General features: G+C 44.7%; 1 protein-coding gene across 1 annotated transcript; it reads left to right on the forward strand.

Annotated features, from left to right (window-relative positions):
- Positions 1 to 1963: 1963 nt before the first annotated feature.
- Positions 1964 to 21449, forward strand: THSD1 (thrombospondin type 1 domain containing 1). Its single transcript, XM_065397498.1, has 4 exons — positions 1964 to 1973; positions 2146 to 3108; positions 10337 to 10495; positions 20053 to 21449. The coding sequence occupies exons 1-4, from the start codon at positions 1964 to 1966 to the stop codon at positions 21447 to 21449; spliced, it is 2529 nt and encodes an 842-aa protein (XP_065253570.1).
- The last annotated feature ends 240 nt before the right edge of the window (positions 21450 to 21689 follow it).

Genomic DNA, 21689 nt, shown 5'->3' on the forward strand with positions numbered 1-21689 from the left:
GAGCCATTAGCGATTATCTTTGAAAACTCAGGGAAGACAGGAGAGATTCCAGAGGACAGGAAATATAGTGCCAGTCTATAAAAAGGGAAATAAGGAGAACCCGGGGAATTATAGACCAGTCAGTTTAACTTCAGTAACTAGAAAGATAATGGAGCAAATAATCAAGCAATCAATTTGCAAACACCTAGAAGATAATAAGGTGATAAGTAACAGTCAGCATGGATTTGTCAAGAACAAATAATGTCAAATCAACCTAATAGCTTTCTTTGACAGAGTAACAAGCCTTGTGGATGGGGGGGAAGCGGTAGACATGGTATATCTTGAGTTTAGTAAGGCTTTTGATACTGTCTCACATTGACTTTCTCCTAAACAAACTAGGGAAATACAACCTAGATGGGGCTACTATAAGGTGGGTGCATAACTGGTTGGAAAACCATAGTTATCAGTGGTTCACAGTCAAGCTGGAAGGGTATATTGAATGGGATCCTGCAGGAATCAGTCCTGGGTCTGATTCTGCTCAATATTTTCATCAATGATATAGATAATGGCATAGAGAGTATACTTATAAAGTTTGCTGACAATACCAAGCTGGGAGGAGTTGCAAGAGCTTTGGTGGATAGGAATAAAATTCAAAATGATCTGGACAAACTGGAGAAATGGTCTGAAGTAAATAGGATGAAATTCAATAAGGACAAATGCAAAGTATCCACTTAGGAAGGAACAATCAATTGCACACATGCAAAATGACAGCCTAGGAAGGAGTACTACGGAAAGGGATCTGGGGGTTATAGTGGATCACAAGCTAAATACGAGTCAAGAGTGTAACACTGTTGAAAAAAAAGCAAACATTATTCTGGGATGCAGTAGCAGGAGTGTTGAAAGCAAGACACAAGAAGTAATTCTTCCACTCTTCTCTCCACTGATAAGGACTCAACTGGAGTATTGTGTCCAGTTCTGGGTGCCACATTTCAGGGAAGATGTGGACAAATTAGAGAAAATCCAGAGGAGAGAAACACAAATGATTAAAGGTCTAGAAAACATGACCTATGAGGGAGGATTGAAAAAACTGGGTTTGTTTAGTCTGGAGAAGATTGAGGGGGGCCATGATAACAGTTTTTAAATACATGAAAGGTTTTTCACAAGGAGCAGGGAGAAAAATTGTTCTTCTTAACCTCTGAGGATAGGACAAGAAGTGAGAGGCTTAAAATGCAGCAAGGGAGGTTTAGGCTGGAATAAATTTCCTAAAACTAAAAACTTCCTAAATGTCAGGGTAGTTAAGCACTGGAATAAATTGCCTACGGCAGTTGTGAAATCTCTGTCATTGGAGGTTTTTAAGAGCAGGTTAGACGAACACCTGTCAGGGATGGTCTAGATAATTCTTAGTCCTGCCTTGAGTGGAGGGGACTGGACTAGAAGACCTCTTGAGGTCCCTTCCAATGCTACACTTCTATGATTCTATGAAAGATTTGTAAACGAGCAGTATGAAAGGTGGCTTCAAAAAGCATCATATAGTATTGTTAATTTGTATAACTTGAGTGGTATTTTCTACACTTCTGCTTTAAGAAATTCCAATTCTATTGTTTTCATTATAGTAAAAGTAAGTGGAACAGCAGCAGGACATTGTGAAGCTGAGGGAGATTTTGATTTTGAGTAAAAGATAAAGGATAATTCAGAAGTAGGACCTCAAATTACTTTTGCTTGATAGATTTTAAAGTTGGGAACTACATAAGCCCTTCATACCTAAGATATGACTTTTTAAGGGATCTTTTCTGTAAGGTTGTCCTGTAAGTAAGCTTTATAAATAAAATGGTTATTAATTATAAAGCAGTGGTTTCCAATTGCTGCTAGACATCACCTGCACTGATACTTCAGGCTTGTGTGACTGATGTTCTCTGCTCTTCCCGTTGTGCACACTGTAATCTGTGATGGAGCTTGACTTGCTCCAAATCCCAGCTCTGCATGAATGGAAAGAGGTAAGCGCCAGTTTGTATAGCCAAGGTCTTACTCAACTAAATTGATTCATTTGCTTTGAAAGGGTTGGACACCACATCTTAAAGCAGCTGATTGTCCATAATATCCATGAAATGGGTATTATTCACTTTTCTTTTTGCTTATTAACAATTTTGTGAAACTGTTTTCTTTCAGTTCTTGGTGAAGTGGAATATCTCCTCTTGGAGCGACCAGGTCATGTAGCCTTAAGTAACGACACGGTGTCTGTTGATTTTCAGTACTTTGTCAGTGGTAATGTGACAGCAAAGAATGTATCCATCCTACTGCTGGATGCCAGCACCAACCAGACCATTGCAAAAAAACAGCTTCCACCAAGCCAGTCACGGGGGATAGTAGGGTTTGAATGTTTCTCTTTCAAGACTGCTGGGGACTATTGGTTCAGAATGATCTCTGAGATTGATAATGGCACTGAAATTCACTGGAGGGGTGGGAGCACCCTCCTAAGTGTGGAATGGCCTGTATTTCACATTGACTTGAACAGGACCTCTGAGGTGCTCAGGAGTTCCCTTCAGGTTGGACTTTTCACTAATAAACAATTGTGTGCTATGAATGAGACAGTGGTTTCATTGGACGTGATATTCACCAACAGCCTGTATGAACTAGGAAGATTAAGCTCTAATGAGGCATTGGGAATGCGAATTAGCAAAGGAATCTTTCTCTCTAGATCCCAGTGGGTGGAGTTTGACTGCCCACCTATTGACCAAGAAGTGTATGTCACTGTGTTACTGAAATCATTAGAGACCAACTCAGTCATCGCCTCAACAGGGCCCATAGACCTCATCCACAAATTTGGATACAAACTAGTGGTGGCACCAGAAGTGATGTGCAAGTCGTCCATTCTGGTGTTTATTGTCTCCCCTCCATGCATTGCCATCAATGGGAAGGTTGCTGTGTACAAGGAAGCTCTCAGACGTCCTGGTGAAAGAACGACATGGCTAGATGAAAACTTCCTACGCCCAGGGAGCAACAGAACAGAATTTAACTGCACTTTGTTTGACGTGGGGAAAAATAAATATTGCTTTGAATTTTTTGACATTTCAAGCCAAAGCCAATCGCCCCCAAGAGTTAAGGAATGTATGGTGATCCGAAGGAATATAGGTTTGTATTGACATTTTCTGTCTTTAATTAGAAACTCTGTAGGAAAATGACCATCCTTCTATATTGTCAATAAGGATGATGACTTGGATTGATGAAGTTGTAGTTTTTGAGTCTCATAGCACCAGACAAAATAAGTCATGATTAACTGCCGATGGAATAAAGTTTAATTTGTGTGTGAACAGATACACCAGGATGGTTGATAAAGGTGGTACTGCAATGGTTTAATGTCACCACTACATTAGTGGTACTCTAACCACAAGTTCAAACCTGCCATGACTAGTGGATTATCTGGATATCTAGTCCCAGTAGGAACTGAAATCTGGTAATCACAAAGAATTACATGAGAAACTGCTATAGCGGCTAGGGGCCAATTTCTCGCCCATTTGAAATTACTGGGAGTTTTGCTAATGTGATCAGGATTTGGCCATAATGGAAGAATTTTCTCCTGTGTGCATAGCTCATACGTTTCTTTGGCAGTCTTTCAGCTGGGAATGGCAGATGGGAATCTCAGGTTTGGTAGTGGTCACAGTAGCGGTCACAGTAGCAGAGATTATCTGCTCTGTCTATCATGGAGGGGGAGAGAGGAGAGAGGAGTGTCAAAAGCACTACTGATTCATGGAGGGCAGTTGTAACTAGAGACTGGCTAAGGAGCTGGTGTTTAGATGGGGATTGGGTTTTGAGTGGGATTTGTGTTCAAGGATAACCCAGGGATAGACGTCACTCCATTCTCATGAGCTATTCTGCAGTTTCTGATGACCCTAATCCACAATGTGAAAATGAGCTCTTTCTAGTTTTGGACCTGACCTGGAACCAAATTCATAGGTCAGATTCAAATCCAGGGGTATGACACCAACCATCACTCCCCACAAAATTCAAAGTGTTTTGGATTAGAGCTTCCGATTCTAGCCCAACCCTAATTGTAACAGTCTCTTGAAAGAATGTTTCCTCTGTCTTCTCTTGTGCATGGAAGTGACAGAACTGGAATTTTAGAGCTCCTCATAGATTGTAAGTCTCTAAAATTAACACAAGCTTTATATTTTCAGTCCTTCGTAAAATGTTTGTCACATAAGGAAATGCTATAATGTCTGTGGCTTAATTATACTTGTGATGCTATGCTGTTTTACTTCATTCTGTTTTTTAGGTTTTAAAACAACTAACTTTTCAGTTACCAATGTATAGCCTGAAAATTACTTCTAGTCTCACTGCATGGCAAACTCATCTTGTCAACTTCACTTTCCCTCACTACTCTCTTCACATTCTTTCTGACACACACACAAAAAAACATTTACAAATTCAGAAATTCATACATTAATCAAGGCAATTCTTCTATAGCTGGAAGAAGGAGAAAGATTATTTATATTTCTCTCCCCTACCTAGGTGCTTGGATGCTACAGTGCTGTGGTCCGTAAAGTATCTAGTCAGACAGATACCTACAATATGACACAGATACATTCCAGTGCCCATTATTTCTGTTTTATTTTGTGGGATTCACTTTAAGTTATTACTCCCTGCAATTTGCTTTGAATCCTTTGCTTTCACTATAGTACTGTATTTACGAGCTCCAGCAGAAAGAATCAGGCTACAAATGTGAAGAAAGGATTTATGTAAGTGACTGACAAGTTACTTGTACAGAGCAGATGAAAGCAACCCTACACAGTGTAACTGTAAATAAAATGTCAACTTCAAATTAATTAGACTGCAGCACATCTGACTTTGTGACAGGGTCTGCAGGACTTCAAAGGCCCATGGCAGCATTCTAGATGCACAAGGTATTCTGCAAAGGGTGCAGCTGTCTGAAGACAGTACAAAGATGGAAATCTTTGCTGCCTGTGCATGAGCTGGAATGGCATTCCAAGTCAGAACTCTGTCATGAAGCCCCGCTCCTGAATGATCTGGCTGTGCTTCAGCCCGGCTTGGGATTGTGTTGTGTCTACAGACCTTGATCCCATGGCAGACTGCATTTGTGAAATAAAGACAGATTTGTTACTCCATTTCTTCTTCTACATCTTACAAAAGAAAAATATTAACCTATTATCCTTTTGTGATTCTGGCCCAATGGGCAGTTTGAGCACAGAGCTGGCTTTGAGATCCTGGGCCCCATACCAAGGAGATTAGGTCACCTTGTGCTGCATTGTGGGTGGAAGGGCACAGGATGCATTTCTTATGCTGTGGCACTCAGGAGCATTAGTGATGCCTGTGAAGAGGGAGTGCCTCACATGTCCTCTGAGTAGTAAATACAGGTCTCTAGGTAACCCTGAACACACTAAAATACCATTCCAGTACTCCCATCTCAGACCCATCTATTTTTAAACAATGTCAGCTTTTGTTTTTAAAAAAAAAAGTTTATCCCTTCTAAGGTTGTGAAATAAACCTTTTAAATGTGAACCAATGCTGTGCAGTTTTTCTAAGCCTGCAGATAGAGGGCCAGTGAGACAATAGCTCAGATTGGTGTGGCCACTCTGACCATTCATCTCAATGGGGTGCTAACTCTGAAGCTTAATGATAGCAGCTTAAATGTCAAAGTTAACTGCTTCTCTGCTGATTTTAGTAAAATCATCCAGCTAATATATGTATCTAGTGTGGCTCTATAACATAGAAGTGTGAGATACAAAATTCCTGTTAGGCCATTGTATGCATCACCTGGGTCACTGCAAGTTTGTTCTCTTCACCACGTTCTCCTGTATTTTGTCCAGTATTCTTTTAAATGTCCCAAGCAACAAGGCTTGCACCAATTTGCTGGAGAGAATATTCCATGTTCTAGTCCTGATCCCATTTAAAGTCTCTTGGCTTTATTCTAATAAAAATAATCAAAAATAGTATCAATAGCACTCATAATTGGGAAGGTTTTCTTGACTTTTCTGGTCTTATTTTCACCCCATTACACTTAGTTATACCTGAGGATGAAATTCAGCCTGCATGCAATTCCCTTTGACCCCAATGAGAGTTGTGCTTTCTTACATCAGGGCTGAATTTTGATCCCTAGTGTTCTTAGTGAGCAATAAAAAGGGGTAAGGAGAAGGTGGTTAGTAGCACCTTGAGAGTACAGCTGCTACCAAAGAAGGGTGAAAGGGAACAGGAGGAGAGCCACCATAAGAAGGGGCAGTAGTTACCAAGGGAAGGGAGCAGAAGAGCAGTATCTAGGGAAAGGATGAGACAGATAAAGTTCCATCCAAATTTGTTCCACCAGGTCACTGTGTAAATAAGATTATATTAGTCAGACCCCCTTATTCTGTGAGTGTTCTAATCCCTAGGAAGATCTGAGAACCAACTAGTTTTATACCTGAATCCATATCTGACACATTTATCTGATGTGGTTTTAATTGGGATAAAAATAGAATTTGCAGATGGATTCAAAGTAACCAGATATGACAGCATTAGAAAAGCGATCATCTTATGTGCAAGACTGCTCCCTTATTACAAAACTATGCCTGCTTTACAAGTCTCTTAGGGCCCAATCCTGCTCCCTTTTACATCAATAAGAGAAGGAGCAGGTCCTTAATCTCCATATTCCAGTTAAGTTTTTTATACCTCTGATGTGATGTACTAATATGGACAGCCCTTAACTTCTTGCAATAACTTTGCAAGAGCATTGGATGTGGAATTTTTAGAGGGGTCCTTTTGGGGGGGAAAATTAATCTGAGTTGACTGTTTTGTTGGATAACATGCTATATTAAGGTGTCCCATTGCATAGTGAGAATGAAACACACACAATTGGAGTGAGATGCTACACAAATCAACAATTAACACAGTCACTCACTTGTGTTTGTTTTTCATGAGTCCTGAATTGCCAATGTTTCAAATTGTCTAACTCATCAGTTAAATACCTGCATGTTGATAGGCTCCCCAATTTTACATTAAAAATTCACATTTAACACTTAGTTCACAGTCTGTGCCTTCTACACCTGTAGTAAAGATTTTCACCTGGCTCTTTAGATCCATTTGTCTTTAATGATTTTGTGTCCATGGAGAAAAATGAGCTGTGCTTTATTTTTTTTTAATTTTTTTTAATTCTAGTAGATTGCAGAGAAAGATTCAGAAGCTTAAACTGTTATCTTTCACAGAAGCTGGGTAATTTCCTCCCATGAGAGACTTTTTGATTATTGTGAGCTCCAAACCTGCAAGGTGCTTAGGCCCAGAGCCACAAAGGTACTTAGGAGCCTGAACTCCAGACTTAGGTGCCTAAGCCCTGGTTTTAGGCTTCACTGTGATTCACAAAAATCCCACTAGGCTGCTACCTAACCTGTAGGTGTCTAACTCACTTGATTCCTAAATTTCTGCTGTAAAAGTTCCCTACCACCTAAGTTTCTACCTCTGGTCATGTGTACAGCTGCCCCACTCTAGGTGTGTGTACAGATATCTCATGTCTAAGCCCCAGAGCGATTCATAAATTGGGGGAAAGATAGGTGTTCCTCCAATTCTCTCACTCATAGGGCCCAATCTGGTAGACAGGTCCCATTCAAAATCTGTCTGGAGAAGATGGTGGTGCTAGTGCCTCCCCACCTTGTAACTTTTAGCCCACTGGTTAGAGCACTCAGCCTGGCTAGGGGAGATACAATTTCAATTCCTCCCTCTGCCTATGGGGGAGAAATGATTTGCACAGAGGTCTCCCACGAGAGTGCTTTAACCACTGAGCTATGGGACAGTCCTATGGGGGGACTCCCACAATCTCTCCTGTTGAAGCTGTTCCACTTTGGATAAATGATTAATTAGTCATTGGGGGGGTGGCTGTTGGGGGTTCCCCCCTCCCAGGTGAGTGCCCTATCCACAAGACTCTAGACTCATTCTGTCTCTGGCCCAATGCCTGTTTAAGCATTTACATACAATGGAAGAGCTTCAATAGGAGAGACTGAGGGGACCTGACATCAGAATAGCCCCTAGCTCAGTGGTTAGAGCAGGTTCCCAAGAGATGGAGGAAGACCTCTGTTCAAAAGTGTTCTCCTCAGACAGAGGGAGAATTGAACCTGCGTCTTCCACATCCCAGGTGAGTGCACTCACCATGGGGCTAAAGGCAGCAAGGTGGGTGGCACCAGTACCACCACCTCCTCAAGCCATCTTGTGTGGCATGAGGCAGGCACCAAACTCATTCTGGCAAGCAGCAGCTTAGACACCAAACCCACCTGACTCCAGGAGAGGGGTTCCTGGCTGGGAACGCCAGCAGAAATAGGTGCCTGGAATTAGGCATCTAACTCCATGAGAGGGGAGGGGTTTAGGATACCCCCATCTTGTCAGCATTTCCCATTAGCTACCATAGGCAGCTCCTTGCCTCGCATGCTGGTTTTTGTGGATTGTATTCCAAGGTGTCTGTCTCTCCCAGTTCATTGTACAGGGAACCTGGGCACCTAACTCAGGTTTTTCAGATTACGTTATGGTTCCTGTGATTTTCTAGGTGCCTAAAAGTAGAGTGTTGTGAAGTGCAGCATTGCAATACCCCAATCCTTTTGTAGATTCAGACCCAAGTATCTTCTGTAAGGAGTTGTGCGCTTTCAGCTCCTACTGAAGTCATTGCAGAGATGAGGCGAATTGGTACCTCACAGGACAGGGCCTGAGATTAGAAAATATCTTTGATTTAAATTGTGTGTATTTTATTTAGTCTCTGAGCCTGATCATGTGATCTGCCCAGCACCCTCATCTCCTACTAAAGTGAACAACAATTGGGGCCCTCAGCACCTTGCAGTATCTGGTCCTATATCTGAATGAGCTTAACGGGTAAAACCAAGGTGTATCTAACACACATGTGTGACACACTTGTCACAGAGGCATATAAAAGAGAGTAAACTGATAACCTAAGGCTCCAATCCTGCAATCATTTATGCATGTAAGTAACTTCAAGCATGTAAGTAATCCCATGAGTTCAATAGGACTACTCACCTGTGTAAATTTACTGATGTTGGCATGTTTGCAAGTATTTGCAGGATTGGGGCCCAAAGCAGTTAAAATCCTCATATTTAAATACAGTTTCATTTTTTCCCTTTGGTCCTTTGCAAGTAATAACACAGCATGAACAATACCACACCTAATGTACCATAACCTCCATCTCTGTTATACAACCACATTCTTTAATTCTTTAGATTTGTGTAAATAGTTCATGAGTCAGGGGTTAAAGCAAAAGTCACGGGACACTATGAGGTTAAGAATGATGTAATTAAAAACAAATTTCATGACCTGTATAAGTAATAGCAACACCATAATTATTAAAGAGAGAGAATAAAAAAAAAAACCAATTTACTTTTCCATCATTTATGTGGTTTTATTTTTTGCATTTTACTCCTCCTAGATAATGCAAATAGTCAGTTTAATGCTTTTGTTTCTGGTCCATTTCAAATCAGTTCCTATAAGCAAACTAATAATATTTAATGGGGACAATCCCAAGATATCTATCACACATTGTTCTGTCTCTCCAAAAAAATCACACCAGGTCTAATGAATTTTATTGGAGTTTAAGGGTGTGGTTCTATTTTTCTTTCAAAATGTTATTTATAGCATTCAAAAGTTGGCAGGCATGGTCACTTTCAGCTTCTGGATTCTCAGTGCTGTAAAGTTTGAATTATGAACACAGCAAGAGGCTGTTGAAATTCAAACAAAAAACTGCTTTTGTTGCATTTAAAGTAACGAAAATGCATTACGCCTTGAACCCTGTCCCCTTAAAAAAAACTTAAATTTTCATCCTAAAACTCCTTATTGAGAGCCCCCTCAAACAATAAAAGATTAGGACCTCTAAAACACTGTTAAACTAGTGGTTCAATAACATTATTTGTGTGCTATGAAGATAATAGGAGAGAAACCAACACTGCTTTTTCAATAGTCCCTCTGGGCCTCAGCCTCTTCTCCCAGCAGTATAAATCGGGGTAACCCCACTGAAATCAATAGTGATGCTAATGTAAAACCAGCGTACACAAGATAGAAATCGGGCCCTATAAATGCCTAAACTGATAAGACATTAGAAAAACTTGTGGATTCATTTCTATTTGCTGTTGTACAAGGCATATCCTGCTGGCCTTAGTTAACAGACTAGGAGTGCAATCCTGCTGCCATTGAAGGCAATAGAAGCATTGCCCCTGACTCCAATGGGAGCAGGCATAGGCCCCAGTAGCTGTTTGCTTTGCAGTGTTATAATTGCAGAGTTGGGGTTGATTAGTTTTTATATAAAGGAGGGATAGTTGAAAGCTTTGCTGTAAGATGAAATGAGTCTGGCTGCATTCCTCATTGCTCTGATTTCATGTATCCACAGAAACATGGAGCCTGTGGCAGCCCTGGAGTCCTTGCAGCGTGACCTGTGGGGATGGAGTCCGTGAGCGACACAGAGAATGTCTCACATCGCTGCCAGCAAAACCAGGCTGTGTTGGGACACCGAAAGAGACTTCGCTGTGCTCTCTAGAGGAATGTTCTAGTATGTGGTCCTGCTTTCTTTAAAGCTTTTCTCCTTGACATGTGTCTGCTTTCTCTGGAGAAAACAAAATGCATGTTATTATAATACGTTTGAGAAACTAAAGCATTTAAACCAGTCTTTGTGACTTCTTATTCACTGGGGATGAAATCCTGGCCACATTCAGGTCAATGGAAAACTCCCACTGACTACATTGTGGCCAGGATCCCTGGAGTAAATTCCACCAACTGGCTGATGGAAACCCAGGCAGTACTGTCCGTCTGAGTGTTTGCTGGGGATAGAGAGATATAGGCAGCATGGCTGGTCCAGTGACACTCATACCATGGAGGTGGATTCCACGTTGGCATCACATCTGCCAGCAAGGAAGGGAGTACTGGGGATGGGCTGGGGGAGAGGTCACTGGTCACAATAGGGATGAATCTGGGCTGGCTCAGTCTGTCACAGTTGCTCACACAAAGGAAGCCAGTAAAGAGTCACACAGACAGTCCGGCTTTATCGCTAGCTTCTGAACAGAGGAGAGAGATTTTTAATATATTTCAAAATATATATGAAAAATATACTGCCAATAATGAAAATGTATTTCAAATACGATAAAACCGGAAGTTTGTGTGGAACAGATTGAGAATATATTAACCATATGTATAGCCATATGGGGTCTGGTGCTGTCGGGTGCTGAGTACTTCCTGTCCATCAGCCCTTAGCATTTTTATCTGGGCCTGCAAACCCACATTATTGACTCCCACTCTCCCAAGTGTAACAGTCTTCTGCTACACTTCCCTTAGAACATAATACTGGGTCTGACCAAGGGTATGTCTACACTACGAGAGTAGTTCGATTTTACTTAAATCGAATTTGTGGAACCGATATTACAAAGTCGAACGTGTGTATCCACACTAAGGACAGTAATTCGACTTTGTGAGTCCACACTAACGGGGCAAGCGTCGACATTGGATGCGGTGCACTGTGGGCAGCTATCCCACAGTTCCCGCAGTCCCCGCTGCCCATTGGAATTCTGGGTCGAGCCCCCAGTGCCTGCTGGGGCAAAAAATGTGTCGAGGGTGGTTTTGGGTAACTGTCGTCATCCAACCGTCACTCCCGCCCTCCCTCCCTGAAAGCGCCGGCGGGCAATCAGTTCGCACACTTTTCTGGTGAGTGACAGTGCGGACGCCACAGCACTGCGAGCATGGAGCCGGCTGCGACCATCGCTGCAGTTATGGCCGTTGTCAACACCTCGCACCTTATCATCCACCTTTTCCAGAGGCAGATGCTGAGAAATCAGGCGAGGAGGCTACGGCAGCGCGGTGAGGACATTAAGTCTGAGAGGGGCACAGACCTCTCACAAAGCACGGGACCCCGCGCCGTGAACATCATGGTGGCAATGGGTCATGTTGATGCTGTGGAATGGCGATTCTGGGCCCGGGAAACAAGCACGGACTGGTGGGACCACATAGTGCTGCAGGTCTGGGATGAATCACAGTGGCTGCGAAACTTTCGCATGCGGAAGGGGACTTTCCTGGAACTTTGTGAGTTGCTCTCCCCTGCCCTGAAGCACAAGGACACCCGGATGCGAGCAGCCCTGACTGTCCAGAAGCGAGTGGCCATAGCCCTCTGGAAGTTTGCAACGCCAGACAGCTACCGGTCAGTCGCGAACCACTTTGGCGTGGGCAAATCTACCGTGGGGGTTGCTGTGATGCAAGTACCCAACGCAATCGTTGAGGTACTGCTGTCAAAGGTAGTGACCCTGGGAAACGTGCAGGTCATCATAGATGGCTTCGCCGCGATTCCCAAACTGCGGTGGGGCTATAGATGGAACTCACATACCTATCCTGGGACCGGACCACCAGGCCAGCCAGTACATTAACCGAAAGGGGTACTTTTCAATGGTGCTGCAAGCACTGGTGGACCATAGGGGACGTTTTACAAACATCAACGTCGGATGGCCGGGCAAGGTTCATGACGCTCGTGTTTTCAGGAACTCTGGTCTGTTTAGACGGCTGCAGGAAAGTATTTACTTCCCGGACCACAAAATAACTGTTGGGGATGTGGAGATGCCTATAGTGATCCTCGGGGACCCAGCCTACCCGCTAATGCCCTGGCTCATGAAGCCCTGTACAGGCGCCCTGGACACTGAAAAAGAACTCTTCAACTACTGTCTGAGCAAGTGCAGAATGGTGGTGGAGTGTGCTTTTGGACGTCTCAAGGGGAGATGGAGAAGCTTACTGACTCGCTCTGATCTCAGCGAAACCAATATCCCCATTGTTATTGCAGCTTGCTGTGTGCTCCACAATCTCTGTGAGAGCAAGGGGGAGACCTTTATGGCGGGGTGGGAGGTTGAGGCAAATAGCCTGGCTGCTGATTACGCCCAGCCAGACAGCCGTGCGATTAGAAGAGCACAGCGGGACGCACTGTGCATCCGGGAGGCTTTGAAAGCTAGGTTCCTCAGTGAGCAGGGTAACCTGTGACTATTAAGTTTGTTTAAAGAGAAGCTGAACCTGCCCCCGTTTCTTTACCCAGTTAATGTTGACTATCCTCTCCAGTTACATACCCCGTTCACCCCGTTCCCCCCCTTCCAACACACGTTTAAAAATAAAATAAATGGAACTTTGTTAATGAACACCGTTTTCTTTATTACGGATTTTGCGGTAAAGTGTTGAAACTGGGACGCAGACTGTGGTGGGGAGCGGGCGTAGTGATGGAAAGAACGCTTCTAAACTCGAGGAATGACAGGCTCCTGCTCCTAGAGCGGTCCGCAGTGGTGGACTGGTTGTTTCAACGGAGCCTGCCACCCCTCCTTTTCGGGACTCTGTGTGTGGGGGCTATGTGACTTTGTGGCGGGGGAGGACGGTTACAGATCCCCTGCTGCATGGCTCTGTGATCCAGGCTAAGGACCGCTGCATAAGATCTCTAACCGCCCTCCCCCGCCACAAAGTCACATAGCCCCCCCCCACACAGAACATGAAAACCACCTCCCAGACTGACCAGGGTGCCTAGTGACTGCAATGTGTGTGTGACCTTCTGCTGAACCTGCCCCCGTGTCTGTACCCTGGTAAAGGTGACTGTCCTCTCCAATTACCAACCCCCTTCCCCCCCCTTCAAACACACTCTCCTCTAAAAGAACATGATGGAAACAGTAATTAACAGAAACGTATTTTTTATTAGCAACTACACAGTTAGGGGATGAAAGTGGGACGGGGGCTTGGGTGAGGCGGGAAGGAAAGGACTTATCACATTTTTGGGAATGAGAGCCTTCTGGTACTTGAGCAGTCTGCAGGGGTGGAGTGACAGTTTTCACTGCCCCTGCCGCCCTTCCTTCTTGGGACTTTGGGTGAGGGGGGTATGGGACTTTGTGGTGGGGGAGGGCGGTTAGAGATACACTGCAGCGGGGCTCTGTCCTCCTGCCTCCGGTCCTGCAGAACATCCACAAGGCGCCGGAGCGTGTCCGTTTGCTCCCTCATTAGTCCAAGCAGCGTTTGAGTCACCTGCTGGTCTTCCTGCCGCCACCTCTCCTCCCGTTCGCTGTGTGATCGCTGGTATTGCGACATGTTCTCCCTCCACTGGGTCTGCTGGGCCGCCTCGGCTCGGGAGCAGCCCATAAGTTCTGAGAACATGTCGTCCTGTGTCCTTTCCTTTCTCCGCCTAATCTGCGCCAGCCTCTGGGAGGGGAATGCCGGGGTAGGTCGGGAGACAGTTGCAGCTGTGGGATGGGAAAAAGGGAGTGAATTCCTCAGAAAGATAAATTTCGTTGTGAACAAAGAACATAGTCTTTCTCTGTGAACAAGACCATGCACAGCACCTATCACATGCGCACTCAGGACAAGGTCGAATTTTCGGCCTTCGCATTCAGTGCCTGGGGTCTTGCAGTGGAGATCAGACAAGCGGGGCAGGACAGCGGAATTCGGGTAGCAGGCTGACATGGTAAGCCGTAGACTTTTGGCTGCTTAAAACTTAAATTATGGCACTGCCCTCCTTTCACGTTCAAAGCAATGCTCCTAGCATTGGCCAGTTCCTGCTGCCGGCAATCCGGCAAGCATGAACTCTGCCCCTGTCCCACCCCCTCGCGGCTGTCCCCGGGAAAGATCCTTGTATGCTGCCCCCTCACGTCTCCACCGCGTGGCTGTAAACCGCCGGTTACAGTTATGTAAAGGAACAGGCAAGCAGTCCCAATACTAACATTCCCCTAATTCAAAGCAGGTCACCATGAGCGACATCACTCTGCTGAGGATTTCTGAGACAGAGAAAGACCGCATGCTGCGGGAAAGCCAGCAAAAACTAGGGCCGTATGCCACCATGCTCTGCAAGGCAATGATCCCAGAGTACTTGATGATAGCCTGGCGTGGAAAAGTTTCCTACCACGGAGGACACAATAAGGCCGCTCTCCCCAGGAACCTCATGCAAAGGCTTTCCAATTACCTCCAGGAGAGCTTCATGGAGATGTCCCATGAGGATTTCAGCTCTATCCCCGCACATATAGACCTTATTTTCCAGTAGCTGCACTGGCAAGGACTAAAAAGTAGAGCGCCTAGGGCAAAGTAATCATGATAAACCGGACATTGTTAGATTCTTTTGCAGTAGTTGCACTGCCAAGGACTAAAACGTTAAGTGACTAGGGCAAACTAATCATGAAAAACCCATTGTTAATATTCCTGTTCTGTTCAAAATAAATGTTTACATGTTTAAAACACTTACCGACTGATCCTTCCCCTGATTCAGGGTCCGGGTTAACGCCTGGGGAGGGTTGGTAGGGGATCTCTGTGAGGGTGATGAAGAGATCCTGGCTGTCGGGGAAATCAGCGTTGTAAGCGCTGTCGACTGCCTCGTCCTCCTCATCTCCTTCCTCATCTTCCCCGTCCGCTAACATCTCCGAGGAAGCGGCCATCGACAATATCCCATCCTCAGAGTCCACGGTCAGTGGTGGGGTAGTGGTGGCGGCCACACCTAGAATGGAATGCAGTGCCTCGTAGAAACGGCATGTCTGGGGCTGGGATCCGGAGCGTCCGTTTGACTCTTTGGTCTTCTGGTATCCTTGTCTCAGCTCCTTGATTTTCACGCGGCACTGCGTTGCATCCCGGCTGTATCCTCTCTCTGTCATGGCTTTTGAGATCTTCTCGTAGACCTTTGCATTCCGTCTTTTCGATCACAGCTCTGAAAGCACAGACTCATCGCCCCACACAGCGATCAGATCCAAGACTTCCCGATCAGTCCATGCTGGGGCCCTCTTTCTATTCTGAGATTGCATGGTCACCTCTGCTGGAGAGCTCTGCATCGTTGCCAGTGCTGCTGAGCTCGCCACGATGTCCAAACAGGAAATGAGATTCAAACTGCCCAGACAGGAAAAGGAATTCAAATTTTCCCGGGGCTTTTCCTGTGTGGCTGGTCAGAGCATCCGAGCTCGGACTGCTGTCCAGAGCATCAACAGAGTGGTGCACTGTGGGATAGCTCCCGGAGCTATTAGCGTCGAATTCCATCCACACCTACCCTAATTCGACATGGCCATGTTGAATTTAGCGCTACTCCCCTCGTCAGGGAGGAGTACAGAAATCGAATTTAAGAGACCTCTATGTCGAACTAAATAGCTTCGTTGTGTGGACAGGTGCAGGGTTAATTCGATTTAACGCTGCTAAATTCGACATAACCTCCTAGTGTAGACCAGGCCCAAAGGTCTATCTAGCCCAGTATCCTGTCTTCCAACAGAGGCCAATGCCAGATGCCCCAGAGGGAATGAACAGAACAGATAATCATGAAGTGATCCATCCCCAGTTGCCCATTCCCAGCTTCTGTTAAACAGAGGCTAGGGACACCATCCCTGTCCATCCTGGCTAATAGCCATTGATGGATCTATCCTCCATGAACGTATCTAGTTCTTTTTTGAACTCTGTTATAGTCTTGGCCTTCACAACATCCTCTGGCAAGGAGTTCCACAGGTTGACTGTGCGTTGTGTGAAGAAATACATCCTTTTGTTTGTTTTAAACCTGCTGCCTATTAATTTCATTTGGTGACTCCTAGTTCTTGTGTTATGAGAAGGAGTAAATAACACTTCCTTATTTACTTTCTCCACACCTGTCATGATTTTGTAGACCTCTATCATATCCCCCCCTCAGTCATCTCTTTTCCAAGCTGAAAAGTCCCAGTCTTATTAATCTCTCCTCATGTGGTAGTCGTTTCATACCCCTAATAATTTTTGTTGCCCTTTTTTGAACCTTTTCCAATTCCAATATATCTTTTTTGAGATGGGGTGACCGCATCTGCATGCACTATTCAAGATGTGGGTGTACCATGGATTTATATAGAGGCAATATGATATTTTCTGTCTTATTATCTATCCCTTTCTGAACGATTCCCAACATTCTGTTTGCTTTTTTGACTGCCACTGTACATTGAGTGGATGTTTTCAGAGAACTATCCACAATAACTCCAAGATCTCTTTCTTGAGTGGTAACAGCTAATTTAGACCCCATCATTTTATATGTATAGTTGGGATTATGTTTTCCAATGTGCAGTACTTTGCATTTATCAACACTGAAACATTGTTCCTGCTACACTCTTCCCCTCTGTGCATAAATCAATGTGCACCCATTTGCATATCCACAGAATGTCTCAGCTGTGCAAGTTACACTGGCTTACTGCCTCCCTGCCAAGTTACCCTTACACCTGTTTTCTGATCTTCCTGCACCAAAGTCAGATTTATGCCACTACAGAATTATGCCTGAATTATTTAATCTTGTATAGAATTTAAAAGATGTTTTCACATTGTGCTCCAGCTCTGGGTACTGCTGACCTTGTGATGTAAATAATAGCATCAGACCATCCTCTGCTGTGTCTCTGGTCCATCTAGGAGAGTCTGTTTCAGCATTATTATATTTGTATTCTTTAGTCCAGTAGATGGAGCAAGTGGCCGAGTAACAGAAGCCAGCACAGAGGGTTGGAACCCTGGTGGAAGGGCTGAAGAGGAGAAGTAGAAATAAATAAAAAAGATCAACAAGCAGGAGTGAGAAAAGAAAATAAGGAGAGAAGGAAAAATGAATAACTAAAACATTCAGATCCAGATTCTTTTCTCTTTTCCACTGGTATAAATCAGGAGTAACTCCATGGATTTCAATCACAGCCACAGCCACACTTGGCCAAATTCTGGTCTTGTTTCTCTTCTGATGGCATCATCTTTCCCCACACCTCCCACTGTGTGACTCTAAGAATTTTGTAGTGCTACTTGGACAGTGAGCCTCTAGTGACCAACTGAGTGCAGCTTTTTTGACATTACTCTGGAAATGAATGTACATGTTATCTATTAAATGAACTGCCAGACTTCCTGAATGGGTGACATGCCACACTGCAGTTGCATTCCGTATGGATCTGTTGAGCCAAAAATATGTACAGGTTTATCTCATCTTACACTGGGGTTATGTTCCACGCTCAGCGTGTAAAGTGAAAACCGCGTATAGTCAAAATTACATTGAGTGTAATGGCGAGCGGAATCGCCCGCACTACAGGAACAGTATTTAAATTGTTATTTTTCTCTTTTTTGTTGTTTTTTGTTTTGTTTTTGCTGACCGCGTAAAGCTGAATTCGCACATGTTAAATGTGCGTAAGATGCGACAGACCTGTATAAATAACAAGCTGATTATCAAGGTGGCATTTTACAAAGGGCGTGGGAAGGAAAAAGTCTGATCCTGAATTCTGGAGTATACATGTGGTTTGGTGACTGCAGCTATGAATTCTGCATCTACACTGCAGTTAGTTGAGCAGTCATTGTGGAACACTGAAAAGCATTCTGGGAATGTATATGGTGGACACTCCATAACATACATGTAAATGTGTAGAGTGGATACTGGATGGCCTGAGGGACTGGTAAAAGGATGCCTTAGCCTTTCACTTTTAGATCACTGATTTCTATCCAGGTCTGGGCAGTAGCAATGGAACATAACTACCAGGGCCGGCTCCAGGCACCAGCTGAGCAAGCTGGTGCTTGGGGCGGCAGATTGTTCGAGGCGGCATTCCGCCCAATCCTAGGGGGCGGCGGCGCAGAGAACCAAAGCGCCCTGCAGGGCAGTCCTCTTCCTTTCCTCCCCGCCGACCGGAGCGGAGCCCTCGCAGCAGGCGGCGGCGCAGCGGGAGGGGCCGCATGGCAGCGCCCCTGCTGTAGCCCTGGCCGCCCCCTTCTCTCTCTCTCCCGCCCGTTCCCTCCCCCCGCGCCGCAGGTTTTTTTTTTTTTTGCTTGGGGCGGCCAAAAAGCCAGAGCCGGCCCTGATAACTACCATCAGAAAACTGTTTAGTGGCCTATAAGAAATTAGTGTTTGGACACCATGGTAACAGGCACTAAATAAAAAGCTAAGATAGATAGAAATTAGAAAAGGAGTGTTGTCTAATGGCTAGAAAAGTAGATTCGGAGCCAGGATTTCGGGGTTCTATGAGTATGATTGATTTGCTGGTGACCTTGGGCAAAATCACTCAATCTCTCTGCGCCTTGGTTTATTCTTTGGTAACATGGGTATGATACTTGTCCTGGTGTGCTGTGAGGCTTAATTAATGTTTGTAAAATGCTTTGAGACCATCATAACATGCACTATAGCTGTGCAAAGTATTGTTACCAGGATTTCTCTTGAAAGTCCCTCTCCAGTTCATAACAGACAAGTATCAATAACAAAAACCCCAAGACCCCTTCTTAGCCCATAACTGAATGGACATGGAGAATACTCTGTTGTCTGACTCCCAGAGGTGTAACACTGGGTGAGAGTTGGAGAAACATTCTCAGGGCAACGTGGGGAAACTTGTGCTGCCACTGCTTATGCTGTCCATCTACTCTCCAGACCTCAGGGCTGTCAAGCCACTTACCTTTCACATCGGGGATCTGCCTGGCACGAGGGGAACAAATACCTTTCACAAACCCTAAAATCAGTTGAAAAATAATTTTAATTGCTGGTTTACCCTAACCACTAGGCTGACCTAATATATCAATTCCAATAACAAATTGTTAACTCCTGGATAGCACTTTTCATCTGTAGATTTCCAAGTGCTGTTCCAAAAAGAGCAAATATCTTTATCCCTATTTTACAGATGGGGAAACTGAGGCACTGGTAGTGACGTGGCTTGCCCAAGGTCAGCTAGCTGACCAGTGGCAGAGCCTGACACCCCCTCCACCTGATCACACTGCCTCTATGTGCTTGCTCCTTTCATAGAAACCCTACCAACTCTTGTAAAAAGCTTCCCACTGGATTTGCGAAACTCAAACCTAACAAAAGCCATTAGGCTCAGGTGTATAAAATATTCTTCTGGCATCATGAAAAGAGGTGAGACTAGCAGAAGTAGGTAGCAAATGAAGTTTAAAAGTAGACAGGTCTGCAGGGCCCTCCATATAAAGTAGGTGGATTTGCTGCTGCAAATCAAGGTTTATCCTCTTTTATCTGAAGAAGACAGATGTGAGCTAAGGACATGCTGGCAAGTAGACAATTTAATGTATTTTATTCATTGATTTTCTTTTTTTTAATTGTAAAATATCTTACTAAAACTCCAAATGTCCAATGAAAATGCAACTTTGATAACAGAATGTGTTCACTCTTTGTTACAGTTATAAAGCCTACCACCCCTCCTTCTGTACAGCACCAAGAGGACCAGAAAGCTAATAATATAGTCACCATCACTGGCATCTCCTTGTGCTTGTTCATAATCCTAGCCACTGTTCTCATCACCCTGTGGAGGAAGCTCTGCAGAGCTCAGAAGTGCAGCACCTCTGTGCGCTGTAACTCTGTCCATTCGCCCAGCGTCCACAAGAACTCCGACGAAGAGAACATCTGTCAAGCTGGCACGCAGCGGGAGAGCTTTTCCGCGGGCAGCGAAGCGCCTCGAGTGCAAGCCGGAGAGCCTGTTAACATACCTTTGACCTGTAGGAGGAGCCTTCAGTTTGCTCAAGAAGAGGACACCTCTGTCAGTGACAATTTTCAGTCAAATGCTCAAAAAATAATCCCTCCAATTTTCAGCTATCGCCTTGCACAGCAGCAGCTGAAAGAGATGAAGAAGAAAGGCCTGACTGAAACCACAAAGGTGTATCACGTATCTCAGACGCCTCTGACTGACACCGTTATTGATGCCACGGCTGTGCTTCCCCTGGGCACAGAAAACCAAGAGGAGGCTGCTGCACACAAATTCAGGATCAAATCTCCATTTCTGGATCAGCCAGTCAGTCATCTCAAATTCCCTAGGGAAAAATCTAATTCTAGGGTGGACTCTGTACTGTCACAGGCCAATCCTGTAACAAGCCCTAGTCAGACCCTCATTAGACGAGCTCACCTGAAATACCAAGATAACAAAGGGGAGCCGTTAGAGAAAGGCTGTCACAGAAACCCACAGTTCAGAAGAACAGCCAGTTTCCATGAAACTAAAAAGGTCAGGCCCTATAGGGAACGGAGCATGTCCACTCTTACCTCACGGCAGATTCCTCTTTATAGTGCCAGGACCAGAACGTGGGGTCAGGCACTGGAAGACAAGTCCCGGCCGACATGTAAAGATGCTGATCCAAGTTCCGAAAAGTTTGACCAGTCTCATTGCACTCTGTTAGCTGGTGAGCCACTGAGCTATGGCACAAAATACCGCCACAAAGGGGGCCCTCCAGTGGGGAGGCCGGATCTGATCAGTGACCGTCAGCCTGCAGGCCAAGTAGCAGGAGCTGACAAACCAGAGCCAAACAGAAACAGGAGGGGCTCTTCACCAAACCATCGAGGGGCTTTGAGGAAAGAACCCATCTCAACTCTGAAAGATAATTACCGGCGAGGCAGTGCTCTAAGCCCTGTCCAGTACAGAAAGGACAAATGCCAGAGCTTCCCCACAGACCCTGAATTTGCCTTTTATGATAATAATTCTTTTGGCTTAACAGAATCGGAGCAATGGATGATTGACCTGCCTGGATATTTTGGTTCAAATGAAGAAGATGAAACAAGTACTTTAAGTATTGAGAAACTGGTGATCTGAATGACTCATTGCAGTACTGTAGGGCGGGGGTGTGAGAGAAGAGCTGCAAAACCTGTTGGTTTATAATAAAAGCAATAATGGAAACCAGGTTCCAGCTGTTTGGGGCAGGAGGGAAATCCTACGGCCTGACTTGTGAGCATGCATTTCTTTTTAATTAATAGAAAGGGGTTTGATGTCATTGTTTTGTCTAATACACACACATAACCTGGGAAAGCAAATGGAAATGATAGTGTGACACAG

Source organism: Emys orbicularis, chromosome 1 (assembly GCF_028017835.1).
Source record: "Emys orbicularis isolate rEmyOrb1 chromosome 1, rEmyOrb1.hap1, whole genome shotgun sequence".
Taxonomy (NCBI): Eukaryota; Metazoa; Chordata; order Testudines; family Emydidae; genus Emys; species Emys orbicularis.